Here is a 20,046-nt window from a genome sequence, read left to right as displayed (position 1 = left end):
CCATACCATTCCTCTGTAGCACACCATCAAAGAAAAATGTTATAGCTGTAGAAAAATGGTGAAAAATTCTTGAGAGATTAATCAATTATCATCAAATGACCAAATGCATGCTTTATTGGTCAAAATTAGGGCTTATCTGCTTTTTAAATTTAAAAATCCATTAAAAATTGCATGTGGGCCCCATTTTTTGGCACCCACAGCCTTAGATTCCCGTGGATTCCTCTAGATGCCCGGCTAGAATCCTGTCAGAATCCGGGAGGAATCCAAAACAGAATAAAGATCAGGCTCCCACCGAAATCAAGATCTGGGCCTAAACAGAGGCATATGGTGACTAGGAAATATTATGTCTGTGAATACCAAGGTCGTAACTTGTCAAGCATCTGTATCTCCTCACTTTGTCGACAAGGTCTTTATTTGAATATTAAAATAACAATGTTTAACAGAACCAAATGACCATGACAATGTCAAAATGATGTGAGATGACATCCACAAAAGCTTTCATGCCAACCACATTGCAAATAAAAAATTGTTAGTGTAGTACTCTGTACTAATCACATAGTACCAATGCCAAACCATGGCAAATGCGCCTTTAGTATCTTTAGCAATGATAATAGTGACTGTAATACCATATCAAGAATTTTTAAGTTTGAAATATTTTTGAAAATGAGATATCAAAATTATTACTGTTAATGTTAACTCTTGTATACCACAAACTATGACTTTGAATCATGGTATACTTATTCATTGTCATGATTAATAATTGCAACTACACTGTTGTCATGATATATTTATTCCTGCTGTCTTGTGGTATATTTAATAGCCATTTTATTATATTATGAACAATGTCTCTTTATAACATTATAAAAAAGATTGTTTTTCATAAGAGGATGTCTAGCTGTCCCAGAGATTGTTGGGGGACATATGTCCCACCTACCTTGGCAATGGCTAGGTCTCCCTTATGTGTATCTTGTTGTCCCTAATTTTAGGGATGCATTCCAGGACTGCTATGGGACATCCACTTATGTCCATCCATACCCAAAATGACTCAAGGTATGGGGCTAGTGGTTCAATGTAATGTTCCTTCTACTAAGATATTTTGAGTTAGATAAAACATGCAAAGGAATTGTTAGAAACGTAATAATATCAAATCTAATCATAATGTTCTACCCTCTATCCCACCATCTTCTTTGGAGTGCTCCCCTTAAGATTCTTTGACATCATCAAAATATTTTGGCACATGGAGATTATCTATTAATCCTAGTAATGGTGGTCAAATGGAGACCTTAACGCCTTGCATAACCCATGATAGGAATTCCCTTAATCTCCATGGTGTCAGCCCTACAAACTGACACAATATTATCCAAGATCCAACGTGCCTCACATGAGGAGCATTATTCATAAATAAATTATATTCACATTATTCAAATAAATAAAATTCATACTATACCTATATATAAAACAATATTAAAATTTCATAATAATATCATTTGAATGGGTTAGCATTAGATTTGTATTCCTTATTTATTACTTATTAACACTAATCATATTTCATAAATTATAATGACCAACTTATTTCGTATAAACTTATCTTATTTCTATTCCTAAAGTCTTTAGAGATATATAAGAAATACATAAATTCAAAAAAGGATAACCTTTGTACCTCTTAGAAGGAGAGAAATTTCTTTTTATAAGGAAGAATATTCCTTATACTAGTTTGTTTAATTTGATGGATTTCACTTTTTGCTTTTATATAAATCCATTTCGAGTTTGCCCATCCATCAGTGGGTATTCTTCGGTAACTATTTGTGATTTTCTCTTTTCATTGTGTGTGTGTGTGTGTGTGCGTGTGTGTGTGTGTCCTTATTAGCACTGAATGGTTTTAAATATCTTCCTCCTATGACCTAGTCTCACATGGTGGTGGACTTGTGTGTGTGTGTTTGTCCTTATTAGAACTGAATGGTTTTAAATATCTTCCTCCTATGATCTAATCTCACATGGTGGTGGACTTATATACTGCTCCACCTATCAACAAGGGGTCGCAGCCCTTCACTAGCATCTTTCCCAATGTTGTATGATTAAAGGTGTAATTAAGGTAAAGAAATTGTTAACATATTTGCTTAATTTATAAATATATGTTCAAAGCGCTTACTTTGTTATTTATTTATTTACTTGTTTAATAATTTCTATTAATTAATAATATTAGTTAGCATCATTTAATTATTCAATACTAATATAATTTTTATTTAATTACTATATTGACTAATAATCATCTAATCATTCTATGTATCCTTTTAATCAAATACAAATAGGAATGTCGATTATGATGTAATAGTAGATTTCATTATTAGGGGGATATTACATTTAAGTGGTGGGAACTCATCCCCATGTAATCCTTTTCTTTTTCAGAAAAACAGATATATATGTATGGCAAAAAACCTGTTCTATCATGAAATAAGTGTTTCAAGTAATTTGTATTGCAATCCTAACCAAGCAACCTATGCAAATTCCATCTAATTTCTATATGGAGAATATTCTGATGTGCAAGCAGTTGTATCATTATGTGCATTGGAAAAGAGAGTGAAACGGGGCATGGAATCAGATATCAAGAGTTGATTTATAAATGTATTTATTGCAACATATTGGATCTAGTATGTGATAGGGAACTTGGACACTAAATTTTACAATGCTAATATAGTAATATGTTATAGAGCTTGGAGAATTCTAAAAGTGTGCATAGATTGAATTAGTGTAATGGGCCAATAAACAGAATTTCAAAAAGGAGGATATTGGAAGCATAAAAAAATCTACCCGCCAGCAGAACAGACAGTCAGAGCTATGAGATCCTCCAGTGTACTCGGCAAGACTGAAGTTAATACAGAAGCAGATAACCCAGCTGCTCCTAATCCACCAAATGTTTCAATTACCTACAAAAATCACAAATGTGACTCCTTATAATAATCAAGAACAGTACAAAAATGAAAAGTCATATATAATGCTAAGAAATTACACAATGCACCTAATGTTTCTTCTCTGAATGAACCAGAAAAAGCATTAATTCTTCATTATTCAAGATCATATGAATCAAGTGAACTTGATAACCTAAACCAAAAAGATAACATCAAAAATAACTCTGTACGAAGATAGGTATAAGATAAATGGGTTCTGAAGATTGTATACCATTATGTATCATAATGCAAGAAATGTCAATATTATCTGAAGATTAAATGTTTATTCTTTTTAGTTCGTTAATGAAACAAAAACCATAATAATAAATAAATAAAACTCACTTTGGATGTTTTCTAGTTTAACTATAGATGTGTTCAAGTGGCAAAACCAGGTGCAGTAACACAAGATAGAAGATAACTTCTTTCCCAATAAAAGATTGAAAATATAATCAGCCATGTCAACTGTGCACTTAACAGAAAAGAAATTAGAATAGATATTATAGCCCACCAACAAACCAGCTATTGATTGTTTAATTTGTGTAGAGAAGGCTGGAAGTTTTACCACTTCACGTATTTCTTGTTCAAAAAGTATAGCTGCAGCTTTAACATTGAATTCTTCCAACACTACTGTGCTTTTTGCTTGCATTTGCTCTTCCATACCTTTCTCTTGATATCTACTGAAGTCACCAGCACTTGCCAAACTAGGCCATTGATCCTCAAAAAACCCTTTAAACCACTCTTCTTGTTGATCATTATTTGATCTTAACCAATTCCAATATTCTTCAAGCAATTCCTGCATTTACATATATATAAGCACTATTTTGCTTGAACATTTTATTAAATGGAAAAAACAAAAATAGAAGAAATCTTATATGGTATCAAAGAATCCTTGCCAAATCAAAATAAAACTGGTGATTATTGGAGAAAAATGTAATTTTTGAAGACATTCATCTAAACCCAGATCCTCAAGTTTGCTTGAGCAAAATATTGTCCAACTCTATATTACTCCCGACAATCCAAATTTAATTAGTCATTTCTGTGATTGCACACAAGAGACCTGAGTATGGAATTTTTTTTGTAATTTGAGATTCTATGGATAGAAGACATGAATGTGAAAGTACAAATGTCAGCCACTTCCACAGGTTGTTGATTGTATAAAAACCTTTTGACAGCTAAAGGTTCAACAAAGTGGCACTCAGTTCAAATGAGTCAAGTATCAGAAATGGTTATTCTCGAACAATAGCAGGCCACAGCCACTGTAAGATCAACACAGAGCCTTTGATGCAGGAAAACTATCACAGCACTGTCTCAGCATCCTGATGCCAATGTAGCATAAAAGTAAAAACTTTACCATATCCTATGAGCATGGTCATCGCTGCCATTTGAGAGGAGGAAAAGCTACATAAGGTTTGAACTCTGGGCCTCAAATTAGACATGGAAGTCTTAACCTTGTGCTGACTTGTATGCTAGATAGGTAACCACTTGTTTTTGGTCTGGTAGAAAAGCATATTCACATCTTTTGACCACTCAAACGCTGACAGCAAACCAATATAAATATCCACCAGAGAATTTGAAAAGAACAGTGCAATGAAATACATTACATAAGAATTAATCCTTTTTAAGAAGCGTATCAAAATCGTAGAAAAGAACAAACATCAAATTAAAACAACTCTTAAGGCTCCCCTCTCTTCCTACCTACATGAGCCCACAAAATGTTATGACTATTCCACAAATCAAAAAACTTCCGCTACTGAATTTCTTATAAACTTTTATGTTTTCAAGCATGTTTGTATGACTACCAAAGAGATAAAAGTTGGTAGCTGATTACACCAAAGCTCAAGTAATAGCCACACAACAGTTATATGCCTATAAGCATACCCTATCTATAGTAATTAATAATTATAATACATCAATACACCTCAATGCTACAAAGTTTGATGAGTATGGAATAAAAACTACAAAAAATCTGACACTAAAATTAAGGAATGTTATTAATACGATTGTATACAAGTCTAGTAAAAAAGTACATATACATAATGGATACACTCATCTAGTTGTATCTCGTAGCACGTTGGATATAAACAATACTGATCTTTAGTTTAGGTTTAGGAACTAAAAATGAACAAAATAACCTAAAGGTTGCAAAGACTATCATGATAAATCATTGCATCTCAAAGGATCTTGACTCATGAAATTACCAAGAAATTGCACCATTAGGAAAGACTAAAACATGCCCATCAAGGATAGATTCTAAGAAAACACTGTGCAACATCACAACTTGACAATAAATACTGTTATTGGATAAGATGAAAATGAAAGAAGAAAACAATTAACATTAATTTATTATTAGCAATACCATATTTGCTTCAATATTGACAATAAAAACAAATACAGAATTAATTATATTCAAATATCTGGATAAAGTGAAGAACACACCTGAACGTCTAAAACAGCAGAACCAATGACTTCACTCTCAAAATTACTGATAACAGGCAACGATTTTGAATGGTCCCCTCTTAAGATGTACTCTACAGCAACTTCAACATTGGACACTCTGAGAAGAGAATCAATATTTTTTTCTGCACGCTTTTTTGCAGTTTCAATCTGCACAATCCCACTCTGGGTTAAAATCCTTCCATTATATTTATTACATATGAAATATACAAATAAAAATTTCAACCTTAAAAGAAAGTGGATAAAGTGGGATATTTGAACTTAGAACCACAAGTTCCTGACAAAATTTTGGCATGACCCAAGCTTAGTCTATGAGGTCAAATTGGATTGTCGAATTATATATGAATAAAGAGAAAAAGGTAACATTATTAACAGGAGTAGCTTAGATCATGAGGACAAGTATTTCACAAGCACCAACGATTTCTTCTTGCCAAAGGAAGTAATTGAAATTTCCCTGAAATGCAATCTATAATTCCATACATAGCCCCTCACTTAAAAGAAATGACACTGACGAATCACTTCCTTTGGACAGAAGGCAAGAGAGAAGATATACAAGAAGAGTAGAATGAGATAGTGCTAAGGAAAAAGAGAAGAAAATATTCTAAATGTAATGTCCCCTTTTTAGCATGACCATGATAGTGGATGGATTTAGCCTATTATTGGGTCCTTGTAGGCTAATAGTGGTTGATTAGAGGATCCTATTGATAGTTGTGGCTCCATTGGGTGGGACCTACTATTTTTAGTAAGTCAATGGATGGTTCCGATGAGCTCAAATGAGCTAGAGGAGTTGAAACATGCTCAGTTTTTATTTTTGGCTTCTAGTTTGGGTTCCAAGAATCTTGGAGGGAGCATCCTTGTTTTGTAAGTCACCCCCATTAGATTCATTCATCGTCTTTCTTCATTGGGATCACTCATGTGCTGTCAAATTTCAATTCCAATGCTTCTTCAAACATTTTCGCAAGATGGGTGAATTATGATTATTATTTGATTAAATACGCTAAGGTTGCTATTTTTGTTAGCATTGTCTATTGGTCACCTTGGTGTCATAGCTCGTTGGAACCAAGTTGAAAAGTTTTAAAACTTGGGCATAGGAAAGAATAACCCTGTGTCAAAATATCATGATACTGATGAAAAGGTCATTTTTGGAGCCAAAGGGATTTAATAAGTTATACTATTCAAATATGTGCCTAAATATAAAGCAAAGGGCACTCAAGTGAAAGGGGTCTTCATGAAGCTAACTATTGGGATGATAAGGAAATTTTGTTTTATTGTTATAAAAGCAGTGGCTTGTTGCAAATGAAATCATTCTTGGGTATCTTTTGTTTGCATTTTGTGGAGAAGATAGTTTTGAGGGTTTAAAGGATAGAGCTGAAGAAATTGTGAATTTCTTTCAGAGTTGTTACCACTTTGAGTTGGTTTCAAATGCCAATGAATTGTGCCATGTTATTGTTGCAATTTTAGACTGAGTGATAGATCGATCTAAGTTGAAGAGTTAAAATCATAGTAACGAGACTCGCCGTGAGTCGGGCGAGTCGTTCGAGTCAGCGAGTCAAGTTACCTCAGCCAGGTCAAAATGACCCATGACTCTGGCTTGGCAAGTCAACTCGCCTAACTCGCCTAACTCAGCTGGGTGACTCGGCTGACTCGCCTAGGTGACTCGGCTGACTTATCTAACTCGGCTGATTTTTAATATTTTTCCCTTTGTAGTTACGTAATTGATGTATGTTACGTATGTGATCAAATTACCTTCTATTTTACGATGTTATTGTGTCTTTAATCTTTATTCAAGAACGGGTGCATGGAATTAATTTAAATTCAAAAAAATCTCTAAATTTCAAAGGTTTTATCCCTTTGCCGAGTCACAGGCGAATCCAAGCTAGGTCACGAGTCGAGTTATCCTTGCTGAGTCCGAGCCGGGCCCAAGTCTCGTTACTTTGGTTAAAATGTTTGCTGTCGGAAATGGTTTAGGGTTGGCCATCATGGAATTCTGAGTGTTGGCATCATATTTGAACAGCCACGTGATATAATTCTGCTAGGCAACATTGAAGAGATTTGGTATGCAGATCGAGCCTCGTTTAGTATCAGCATATGGAACTTCAAGGCTGTGATCAGTTGAATAGAAGCAGCATTTGACTATAAAGCGCTGTGTTTACTATCATGGATCTGTTAACATTTTACTGATGGAGGGACAATGTCATTGATCGGGGTTGCTGCAAATTGTTTAGAGACTTTTAATGCCAAGCTTGGAGCATCGCCAGCGTTCCATTATAATTCTGAAATTAAATGTGTGCATAATTTTGTAGCTATCTTTGTAGATTGTTTTGATCAGTTGTGAGGAAAATAGGAATGCACTCCAACTGTTTGATGTAATGTCATAACTTAACTGCTCATACTCAGTTAATATGATTGCATGTCAAGTGTTTGTGAAAATACTAATTGGTTGTAGATGCACATTTTACATGTAAAAATCATATGTATGCATTCAAATGGTCAAAAGGGTCTGCATTTGTGTTTCAATTATTTACCTAGATTTCTTAATAACTATTTGCTAGCATTTAAACTTGATTTAAAATCATTTCAAGCAAGCAAATGCAATCTGAAAAATAAAGGACAGCTAGATGGAGGTTTCATGCAAAATGTTTGAAAAAATGTCAAACATCTGAAAAGGAAAGCAATTTGGTGTTTGTGAAATTTGGAACCATTGGGGTCATTACACTAAATGGTAAGAGCAGACACAACAGAGATAAACCAAAAGCAGAAACGTCAATTAAGGCAAGCAAACATCATCAAATAAGAGAAAGTAATCTCCATTAACAACTCTCAGAGAAATCAGGAGTCTATGGTAAACATAAGAGGTTGAAATTCATTATAGGAAAAGAAACTATACCTGGTAAAGAACGCACTCAGTTAAAGATGTAATACGACCCTCAATCAATGCAATCAAGATATTAATCAAGTGATACCATTGGTTACTAGTGCCCAATCATTGAAGAGCCGTGACTCTTCCACCACAAGGAGAGGGTATAAGCATCTAAGATTAACCATTCAAGAGAAGACAAAACAGAATACGATTTGATGCAAGGCAGTCATACCCAGAAGTACAGAGCTTGATATTAGAATTGCAGTTTGCAGCAGACATCAATAGAAGGTTAGTCTAATATAAAAAGTGATCAAGGAAATTGATCTAAGAGAGACATCGATTGTAATTGATAATGTGGAAGGAAGGGAGTACAAGGAGGACAAATTGTGAAAGATCCTTCACTAGGTATGGCACCTCATAAAGATGATTCAAGATCATGGGATGTGGTCTTGTTGTTCAGCCTAGGATAGAGGGTCAATTTAAGGGCATCCTATTACAAGCTCCTATACAATCCCCACATTGATCAATTGCGAAGTGAACCAGAAGAGACAATCATAAGAGATGAGAGGTTGACATGATGGAGGGAAACGACATATAGACTTCACTAGGTACACCATGTAACAAACGGATTTTCTTAACAGAAAAAGGAAAGAATTATCATCTTTTTCTAAGTAAAAAATAAAATAATACTTCAACTAATTCCTGAAACATAACATCTTATAATCCAATTCATGAGAAATCAATTAACTAAAATAACGGTTATTCAAAATAATGATTAACTGGAGTAACTTGTCATGTCCCCTTTCTAGAGTGGACATCAAAGACGATAGAGTTGGCCTATCATTAGAGTCTTGTAGGCTAGCAGTGGTGTTTAGGGACCTGGTCAGAGTACACAGTGTTCGGATCTGGAGTTTCAGACAGTAGGAGAGCAGTTGAGAGTAGTTCCTTAATTGTAGGAGTTTCCTACATTTTAGGAGGTGGAGATGGGTTACATTCTTGAGTCTCTGCGAGATCATTCTATGGTTTCAGTTTTGGGAGATTCGGGGACATTACTATTTTTTAGGAGTATCCTTAATTTTGAGGGATGAGACTGTTAGTTATTTCAGATTATCCAGCATCAATCACAGGAGGTGACGAGTTCAATTTCACCTTGTAGAGGTGTTATGGCTATCAGTTCTCTATTTGGGAAATATTTTAATATATTTTAATATTCTCCTAAGTTAGCATTTTAATAATTTGAATAAGGCTAAGTTATAGCCATTTTGGAGTAATAAGGGGTTTTTTGGCCTCATCTAGGTGAATATCCCTTGGTGTAATAGCTCGTTGGAAAGGTCTTGAACTTTTCTAAATATTTCTCGTTTGACTCAAAGCAATTCGGTGAACGGATTTATTTCTACTGGGAAAAAGGTTATTTTTTGGATACTTGACCACTTTAAAAATAAGAAATTTTTTTTTTTATTGGCAAACGAAAAATGAGAAATATATTATTTTATAACCCAACACCACATGGAGACACTTTTAGGGTTCGAGCTAAGTTTGGTGGGTTATAAGGAGGTAAAAGACAAAGTTCGAAGGCATTATTGACATATTACATCTTGGATTTGTGTTTTGGCTCTGATTGAGCTTTCAGCATTTGGGACGCCAAACCCACTTGCTTTGCCTGTTTGGGATGTAGCCCCCAAAACAGTGATCTGGATTCTTGCAGTCAAAAGCATCTTGGAGATCGTGCATTGTTCCTTCTAGGGAATGCAGTACTAAGTTAGAGTTTTAGCTGAGGTTTGGGTATTTTACCCACTTGTGGGCACTTTGCAACTGTACAGCCGCGCCTGGCAACCATCTACTTTTTCACGTACAGGGTTTGAGAGCTAGGTTCTAGCCGTAGCTTCCTTCTGGGCTCATATTTCACCTTCATGCCTTCCAGTTGGCTTTATTCTTGGTTGTAATCATCTGATTAATGTAAATCTTCATTTGGTTACATATTAGGCATATATTCAAAAAAAATCTGCTTCAAGCAACTTTCTTTAAATGTATTTGGAATACATTTTCAGAAATGGTTCATGTTATTGTACTTTTGTTATAACTTATTGAAAAATCATCAAAAATATAAAACAATCAAACTCTTCTGCAACTTTTGTCTAGCTCTGCAAGAAAATTTTAATAAACAGGGAAAACAAATTTAAAAATATAAAATTACAACAGATCAACGGAAGAGATCCATCAAGGAACTTTCATAACTAATATCTAAAATAATGATTAACTGATATAACTAATAACTGAAATAACGATTAACTAATATAACGATTAACTAAAATAACCATTTCCTAATCATTCCTTGTAAACAAGTAAAGTAGATTATTGTCATTTTACTATAATGTAAGAGGAAAACAAAAGCTTAGCAAGGATATAGAAGAACATACTAAAAAGTAGTTGATGAGTCTTTAACTGGTTGTGCAAGCCTCGGCTTTCAGGTAAGAGGAGAAGCACTGACTTAGGTTTAACCTCCCAACCTTGGACCATATCCATCCCCACACAATCTTTTGAAAAGAAAGGCCCTTCCTACCCCGAGATCTGACTTGGGGTACTACTAGTCCAACCACCTAACCAATTCCGGTGTTTAGAATGTCTGCACAGTTATGGACAGACATGTCTGAATAACTGGCACTACTAATATCAAGTGATCTTTAGAAGGCAAACGTGCCTTTAACGACCTTGGCCAAGGTTTTTGGATGGGTTTCTATTAACCGATCACCACCACTCGACTTGACAACAAGAATAATATAAATGGACATGCATGAGCTATCATATGATTCCTTTTAAATTATATAAATTGTTTTGTCACATCTAATTTTGTTTTCATGTTATTGCAGATTCCTCTCTCAACTCTTCACCCTTTTCCTTGGTCATACAATCAGGTGAGTCCTAGGTGGTTTAAATCTTAGAGTAATCCAACTATTTTGCTGAGCCTAGACGGGGTAAGAATATTGCAATTTTCAGAATATCAATATCAAAGAAAAGATCTTAATGAGCTTGCAAGGAAATACATTTTGATTTGAATATACTTCAACAAAACAGAGATGTATGAACATGTCATGCACATTTGATCTTGACTCAACATAGATTCGACTATCAAATATCCATTCGATTTATAATTCAGAAGTAATGTACGAAATTTTCATGACACATTCTTTTTTGGTGCCAATACGAAAAATAGTTTAAGAAAAACGTATAGCAATCTGAATATGGAAATCTGACCACATAACCTAGTCTGAAGATGGAAGACGTGAGCTTTGGCTTGGTTTCAAATAGCCGATTCCTTGGACATGAGCCTTGGCTTGATTTCAAGTAGCCGGTTCCTTAGACATGAGTAATTCCGAATGGAAAACTCAGAACAGATATGGACTACATCTGGTTTGAATCACTTGCAATATACAAGTAAAAGAAAAATGTAAAGAGTAGGGTAAAATTGTGGAAGAAGAATATGTCAATGGTCTCACTTGATTTCCGTAAATAAGGAGGCACTCGAAATAGAAAAGGCTTCCAAGAAGCCATAACTCATGAGCAGTTAAAAGATTTGTCTTCTTGCATCACTGATATTATATGCCAAGTGTACATTTCGGCCTCTTATAAGGAAATGAATAAATCTGAAAAAGAACTTGAAGGTTATAAATCAAAAGGATAATTTGTAAGCATATTTATTTACTTGCATGTAAATATATTTTATTAAGATGGCATCATACGATATGTTTATCCAAGGTCATATCTTTTAAATATGTATATCTAAATAAATGCTTCATTTGGAAGATTATTTTATCTTCTTATACATTATTTAAATGTACATATTAATTAGATAGAATCTTGTATAAAAATAATACTATGGTGTCACCTTTATTTCTATATCTATGTGCACGTACATAAATATGTATTATGATGAAGTGATGGAAGTGTCAACTATAAGCCATTAAAGGTATGTTTTTTATTTAAGTTGAAACGATTAACATTTTTTTAAAGTTTATCTAATAGCTCATGCGTGTCCAATGATTGTATCCTATTATACAACTCGCTAGGTCCTTACCAAGATAGTTAGAGGTCATACCTGTCGATCAGATTAATAGACTAAGGTAGTACCCCATTTCGTAGATTCCGTTAAGCAATGCTTCTCCCCTTCATTTTCTCATGCAATCACCCATGAAACAGTTTTCCACAATATTACCAAGTTCCATGATAAATTCATAATAACATTTAACATTGATATTTAACAAAGAATTTAGTTAATAACCATAATTCCAAAACCAAGTAACTAAAGCTACTATCATCACCATATGGCAAATAACGGATAATGACCATCATCATTAAAGTTAATCAATTTCATAGGATACAATGGTTATATTTAACTGCCCTTTTCACATGAATAGGAAAGAAAAACCCAATCACTCAACGACTATAATAGTTTAAATTAGGTCAAAATTTTGGGATGTAACACACCACCTCATAGAAATGGTTAAGTGCCACATGAGGCCTAAGAGGATAAGAACCTTCTATTGGGCCAGGGGTTAAGACTACTGTTGTGAGGTTTTCACACCATCGCCCCAAAATTTTGGAGAACCCCTTTTTTTTCGATTGCCTTAGCAATTTTCAGTCCAGAGGTTTCAAATTTGAAGATTTCACGTCTTGGACACCTTCAGGGCCAGTGGGGAGAGGGTTAGATTTATTTTCACCCAGTTTCAACTTGACTTTTCAGAGCCACCAATTTCATCCTTAGGCCGAACAAATTTTAAAAGAGCAACACTTGGTAGGATAAAATTGTAAATTTTGCACTTAGACATTTTCTTTTGAAAATTTGGATATAATTGTATAAATTTGGATAATTTTCAAAAAATGAAAATTTTGTTAAATCTGGTCTTTTGGAAAATCTTGATTATTTTTGGTGAAAAGGATTAATTTTTGTGATGGTGAAATAAAATTGCAAAAATCGATTTTTGGCTCTAGAAGCAATTTTATTTTATTTTTGTCAAAAAATTTATAATTGGCATAGCAAAATCGATTTGAGAAAAATTGCAAAAAATTGGCTTTAATAGTTTAAAATTGCCTTGAAAACTTGTTGCCTTTAATGAAATTGGTAATTTAATATTGAAAAATGACTTTTAGTTAGCCAAAATTTTAATGATGTATTAATTACTAAATCCTCATTAAATAGAAATATTTAACATCTCCAAGGCACCATTTAATTTCTTTTTGCAATTTAGAACTAATTGGCAATTTTAAAAATTAATTTTCATTATGGCAAAATTAATTTTGGTTAAGTATTTAATCGTGGGCCATAATTTTGCATTAATTATTTGTTTTTCTTTCTCCCAGGGTCCAAGAAGAAAGTTGGGTATAAGAGGAGGCCTCTCTCCCATTTCTTCCTCACTTCCTCACTTCTCCTTCTCAAGGTGTTGGTGATTTTGCAAGAGCAGATTTGCACTCTTATTGCTTGGCGAATTTTGTAGAAGGCAAAATTTGTGGGAGCTGAATTTTGTGGAGGCGAAATTTGAGGGAGCCGTAATTTGTGGGAGCCAAATTTTGTGGAGGGCAAAATTTGTGGGAGCCAAATTTTGTGGAGGGCAAATTTTGTGGGAGCCGAAATTTGTGGAAGATAAAATTCTAATTTTTTTCAAGAGGCTGCGATTTTTGCCCTAGGTTGGGTAATTTTATTTGGAGGTGAATTGCATGATAAATTTCTGATTTGCAAAGGGATTTGAAATTCTTGAAGTCATATCCTAGGTTCCGAAAAGTCGCTGTAAGATTATTGGTTAAGGTGAAATTTCAAATCATTTAGAGTTGCAAGGGGTCCTTAAGCTGACATCCATCTTTCGCTCTAGTCTAAGGATTGCTCCTCTTGGTTCTTCTTGCCTTCTGGTCCACCACTTTACCATCCCGTAATAGGGCGACGAGCATGGAGGATGTTAGTGCAAGTAAGAATCCCAAGTGGGCAAACACTAAGAAAGACAAAGAGGATATGATGCCCAAAACTCCCTTCTTCTCGAAAATGAAGAGAATAACCGACACCAATATCGCTACAGTGGACATGATACGAATGAAGGACAGACTAAAGGAAGGACAATCCCCCTTGGCTATAGGTAGCGGTAATTTCAAATCATTTAGAGTTGCAAGGGGTCCTTAAGCTGACATCTATCCTTCGCTCTAGTCTAAAGATTGCTCCTCTTGGTTCTTCTTGCCTTCTGTTCCACCACTCTACCATCCTGTAATAGGGCAACGAGCATGGAGGATGATAGTGCAAGTAAGAATCCCAAGCAGGCAAACACTGAGAAAGACAAAGAGGATATGATGCCCAAAACACCCTCCTTCTTGAAAATGAGGCAAATAACCAATACCAATGGCAGTACCATAAAAGGATATACAAAAGGCAATTGCACATCACAACCCAAGCGTCGACACTTCCATTTCAACCATGATGAGCAACGTTGAGGTGGCACTTGATTTTGAGGATATCAGAGAAGAGGATGTCAATGAAACAGATTTTGGATCGAGGTTGGATGAGTTGGGGAAGGTTGCTATCAAGAAGAAGCATTTGGGCACCCTTTTCTCTCTCAATTTTTTTATTGGATTTGAGAAAGAATATGAGAAGGATCACAAAAGGATACTACAAGCAACAAGTGGTGTGGCAAAGTCAGCGGAACTCAGGGCGAAGCACACACTTTGTCCTCCTATGGAAGAAGTTAACGAAAAGCTAGCTAAGTTCATTGCCTTAGCTAAGAAGATGAAAGAAAAGGGAAGATTTATATTAGAAGATCATTTGATGTAAGCCCAAGTGGCAATTTCCCTTTCTTCTAGAATAGGACAAGTGTCTATTTCTGATTAGCCACCATTTTGGTGCCTTCTCATTGGTTGCTACATTTTGCACTTTTTTCATTGGTCCATTGATGAGGTGGCAGCTTCTCATTGGCCGATGGGGTGGCAACCCTAATTAAGGTTTTGAGGATCCAATTTGGATCGTTGATCTTGTTTTGATCTCCACCGTTCGTTGTATTTCTGGCCCCTATAAAAGGCCATTTGCTCTCATTTGTAAAAGTGGTCGGAGAAGTTGTTGCGAAGATAATACCAAAATTGCTCTCTTTTTCATTGTTGCGATTGGCATGTTGATTAAGAACATTGGGTGTTATTGCATGTTTTCTACTTCCACTTAGATTTCTTTTCAAGTTGTTAAAGTTGGTTGCATTTGAAGTTGTTTAAGTAGGAGTGAAGTAGATGGATAGTTGTATGGTAGTATTGGTAAATGTTTGATAGGGATCAATACTAGACCACTAGCATCCTAGCGGCTGGTTGGGAAGCTTTGTGTGGTAAGCTAGTTTATTATTCTTTTGAATCATTGCACCTGTGGAAGTGAGGCTGCCGGTCAGCTCTCATTAGGGTCGATCCCCGACCATTTGCTAACCTTCCATTCATAGGAGTAGGAGTAGAATAGTAAGTAGCTGGGTAGTCGAAGCTTAGAGAAGCAAGTTAGAGGAGTAAGTTAAGTATTAGAGCACATCCATTCACCTCCCATAACCATCTCTTTCCCATCAACATCATCCCTAGCAGACACATCCTTCATCACCACCACCATCAACATTATCTGCCACTCGCATATTTCACAAACCCATCATCATCTCCATCATTCCACCAAGTTCAAGTCATCCTCGAATGAATAGCGTAAGGCCGCCTACGTGATTACCAGCAAATCACATCGATAAAACTGAGCGAGTATCCAACGGTGTAAGGAACATTGGAGCTATTGCTTATGTCTTCATGAGTAATAACTTTTCAAGATAGGAATTGTATGTTTGATACTCTGTATCAAATGTTCAATTGCTAATATGTTATGTAAGTGATACAATACTCGCATCAACAACTACTTTGGGCACTTCATCTTGTCTTCCATCACAACCCTTATCATGGTTAAGCTTCCACATAATCACTAAGATTTGTCATGTAGATTCATATATATTTCCTAGCACTAGAATTGGATGTGTTCCATGATTATATCTACATTGTTATCTACTTTGGTCACAAGTTTCCAAAACATGCATATCTAATCCTATTGTAGGGTGAGGATTATACATCTAGCTATATTTTCTATTTGTCATGTTTTGGATTTTTTAATTTAGGGAAAAATATAAGGTGATCCAAGAAAGGAACTTTATAGTTCACTGACTTCAATTTACTTGGATTACTAAAGTGTCATGCCTCCCCTTTTAAAACTAAGGAAATAATTAAACAATTATATTAAATTATCAAAAGTAAGTCGCTTTTCCAGTGAGATGCAAGTATCATTCCCCTTCTCCATCCTTTGTTCTTGCCCCCACATCTCCAAACCATTTTGAGAAAATCAATATAATTTGATGAAACATTTGTACCCTTTCTCAAACAAAGTTATTTGAGGAAATTCCTATTTTTCTTTGGAAGGAGAAGACTCAATACGAAGTGCACAAAAAAACACAGGGCATACTTGGAGCTTCAATGTAATTTTGTTTTCAGCTGTTGGAAGACAATATAGTATGCTTCCATAGGTTGGGTTATGAAAATATGATCTTCAAATGAGGGCAACCTAAAGCATAAACCACAACATTCATGGGCTCCCAAAAAGGAACAAATCTCCTTACGACAGACTTCCTTTAGAATTTTTTAACTAAAAAGACATAAAATTGGTATTCTGCATCTTTTCTTCTGGTATTTGTTTATGTGCAGTTCATTTGTAAGGAATGTGTCACATTAACAACTAAAATAAAACTAGCGAATAAATCAACAAGTTGTATTCATGCATTGGAGAATCCCTAATTAATCTAAATTATAACAACTTGTAATGTCCCCTTTTTGACTAAGTCACAAAATAGGGGCAACTACTAGCTTCTCCTTCTTACTATGCCAATTGATTGTAATTAAACCAAGTAATCGACTTCTATTTCTGGTATAAGATACAAATGTATGCCAGAGTAGCTAGAAACTCCTCTATACCTCCTTGGGTGCATGTATCCTATTAATTTTATGGTAGTGCTCGTTAACCACAGACAAACCATTAGATTCGTTGCCTTCCCAACCATAGATGATAAGCTCTTATCATCAACCCCCAACACACTACATATTTTGTACATCACATAATTCATTTTCTATTGATGCAAGAATGGCCTTGCATAAATATGAACCAATGCCTCTTAATAGACCTCCAATCGGCCTTTTAGTATTGGCGCCACGAATAGGATCAAACCTATTAGTTACAAGTTACATTCATATAGGTCTTGCCCAATATAATAGAACTTGCCCAATTACATAATTGCAGGTTACGTGAATCACCCAAATAGGGCCAGACGTAATTAAGGATTGAAATAAAAAAGGTCATTAGCAACATGGCTAAAGCTGATAGGCCAATTAGCCATTAGGTGTACTAGACCAGTCCTAAAAGGGAACCGACCTAGCTGCACATCAACACTCCCTTTTAGCTAGGGAGGAATCCTTCAATATACAAGTTACATAGTGACAACCATAATGGCTACTCCCATGAAGATGCAAGTGAACAAAACCACCATGGCTACACCCAAAGGATAGATCCATCATGACTACTTACATGAATGGAAACAAAAGTGCTCATCACAAAAATGTGATGACATTCACTGTCTACTCCAAAAGGGTGAATAAACAAAAGTGCTCCGTCATGGGATTTCTTCCATGAAATTCACCGTACCTACTCACGGAGGGTAGAACAAGGGTTTTTACCTTAGACCTCTCCTAGAGAAGAATGCATCTCCACGATGCTTACTTTTAGAAGGTGGATCCACCATACTTACTTGCAGAGGGTGGAACAAGGGCTTTCACCTCAGATTTCTCCCAGAGAAGAATGCATCTCCACCATGCCTGCTCGCAGAGGGTGGAAAAAGGGTTTTCACCTCATACTTCTCCTGGAGAAGAATGCATCTCCATCATGCCTACTTTTGGAGGGCGGATCCACCATACCAACTCCTAAAGTGTGGAAGGAGGGCTTTCACCTTAGACTTCTCCTAGAGAAGAATGCATCTCCACCATGCCTACTCACAAAGGGTGAACCCACCATGCCTTCTCACAAAGGGTGGAAAAAGGTCTTTCACCTCAAACTTCTCCCAGAGAGAATATGTTATCAAGGGATTGCACCTCAAGGTTCTCCTACAGACAAATGCATTACAAAGGACTCGCAAACTTCTCAAACAAAGTAGAATGCATTATCAAGGGATTGTACCTCAGTCTTCTTCCTCTCGAAGAAGATCTCATTAATAAGGAATTGCACCTCGAATTTCTCCCTCGCGACAAAGAACTCGTTAACAAGGGATTGCACCTCAAACTTCTCCCTCATGAAGAAGAACTCGTTAATAACACATAAAAGATCATCTGAAAGTCAAACTCCCTCTCACATGGGGCACCATTCTCACAGCTTTGATTAACACAATACCAAGAGATTGGCTCCAATGTTTGTCCAACAATGAGTTTTTGCAGCCACACTGCTACACAAGCTTGTTGATCCTCTTCAAAGGACTTGGCATTCTACATCTGTCACTCAAGCTATCTTTGAATCTGAGTTTTGCAATTGAATAGTCTCCCTCTAAATGTCATTTCTTCCTCTTCAAAGAAACTAATCACAATGATCTCTTTAATCAAGTTATGTGCCACCAATTCAGTCCCATGGCTGCTAGGAGTGTTCCCATATCCATTTCTATAGCCTACATGACTTTGCACGTAATCTCTCATCACCTCATTGCTTCTTGATTCATCCTCGAAGCATTCTTAGAGAGATTAGCAAGAGTTCACAGAATGATACTATTCATGAAGAGAAACATACATATCAATGTTAAGAGCATACACTATTCCTAGTGTTATAACAAGAATTAATATTAACTACATAAAATTCATGATCAATATTCAATCATAAAATACTTGTCTCTTTATTGCCTAAATTTTCTCACAATCTACCAAAGTTCTTTCACCATCACAAACTTATAGTGCAAGGAGAGAGTGAAAAATTCCAACACCAATGCATCCTCCAAGGCTCTTCAGCTACACATTCTTATGAGAATTCCTCATTTATTGCATCTCTCGAATTCTAATTTTCCTATTCTTATTGAGGATCTTTACTAGACCCACTCTAATACCATGTTAATTTTATGGTAGTGCTCGTTAACCATAAACAAACCCTCAAATTTGTTGCCTTCCCAACCATAGATGATAAGCTCTTATAATCACCACCGATCACACTAGATATTATGTGTATCGCAGAACTCATTTTCTATGAAATATATATATATATATATATGAATCAACACCTCTTAATAGACCTCTAGTAGGCCTTGTAGTTTTGGCACCAAGAATAGGACTAGACCTATTAATTACAAATTACATTCATATAGGTCTTGCCCAAATTACATTATTGCAAGTTATATGACTCAACCAAATAAGGCCAGACCCAATTAAGGATTGAAATAACAAAGTTCATTAGCAACAAGGCTAAGGTCGACATGTCAATTAGCCAATGTGTAGTAGGTCAGCCCTAAAAGGATCCGACCTAGCTACATATCAACATATTCTGAATTTGTATCCGTATCCATATCCATATCAGATACACATACGATACAAGATGGATACACATTGGAGTCCCTACCCACATGTACCCAAAAATACTTAATTTTCCAAATGTGCCAAATACTATGTGATTTGATTTTTAGAAATTTGACATAAATTTTCCTTAGTTTAAAACAAAGCTTCAATCATGCAACTTTTTCTTATTTG

General features: G+C 35.4%; 1 protein-coding gene across 1 annotated transcript in view; it reads right to left on the bottom strand.

Annotated features, from left to right (window-relative positions):
• FZL (FZO-like protein) overlaps positions 1-20,046 on the bottom strand; it is a 171,484-nt gene that overhangs the window by 29,351 nt on the left and 122,087 nt on the right. Inside the window, exons 8-10 of the mRNA XM_089797582.1 lie at positions 5,382-5,549; positions 3,508-3,738; positions 2,809-2,924 (exon numbers count right to left, since the gene is read on the bottom strand). Coding sequence (XP_089653708.1) covers positions 2,809-2,924; positions 3,508-3,738; positions 5,382-5,549 — 515 coding nt within the window. The remainder of the gene's footprint in view (positions 1-2,808; positions 2,925-3,507; positions 3,739-5,381; positions 5,550-20,046) is intronic.

Source organism: Cupressus sempervirens, chromosome 8 (genome assembly GCF_028749045.1).
Source record: "Cupressus sempervirens isolate cs-2001-9-10 chromosome 8, ASM2874904v1, whole genome shotgun sequence".
Taxonomy (NCBI): domain Eukaryota; kingdom Viridiplantae; phylum Streptophyta; class Pinopsida; order Cupressales; family Cupressaceae; genus Cupressus; species Cupressus sempervirens.
Note: the sequence above shows the minus strand (reverse complement) of the source record. Positions and strands in the feature narration are given on the sequence as shown.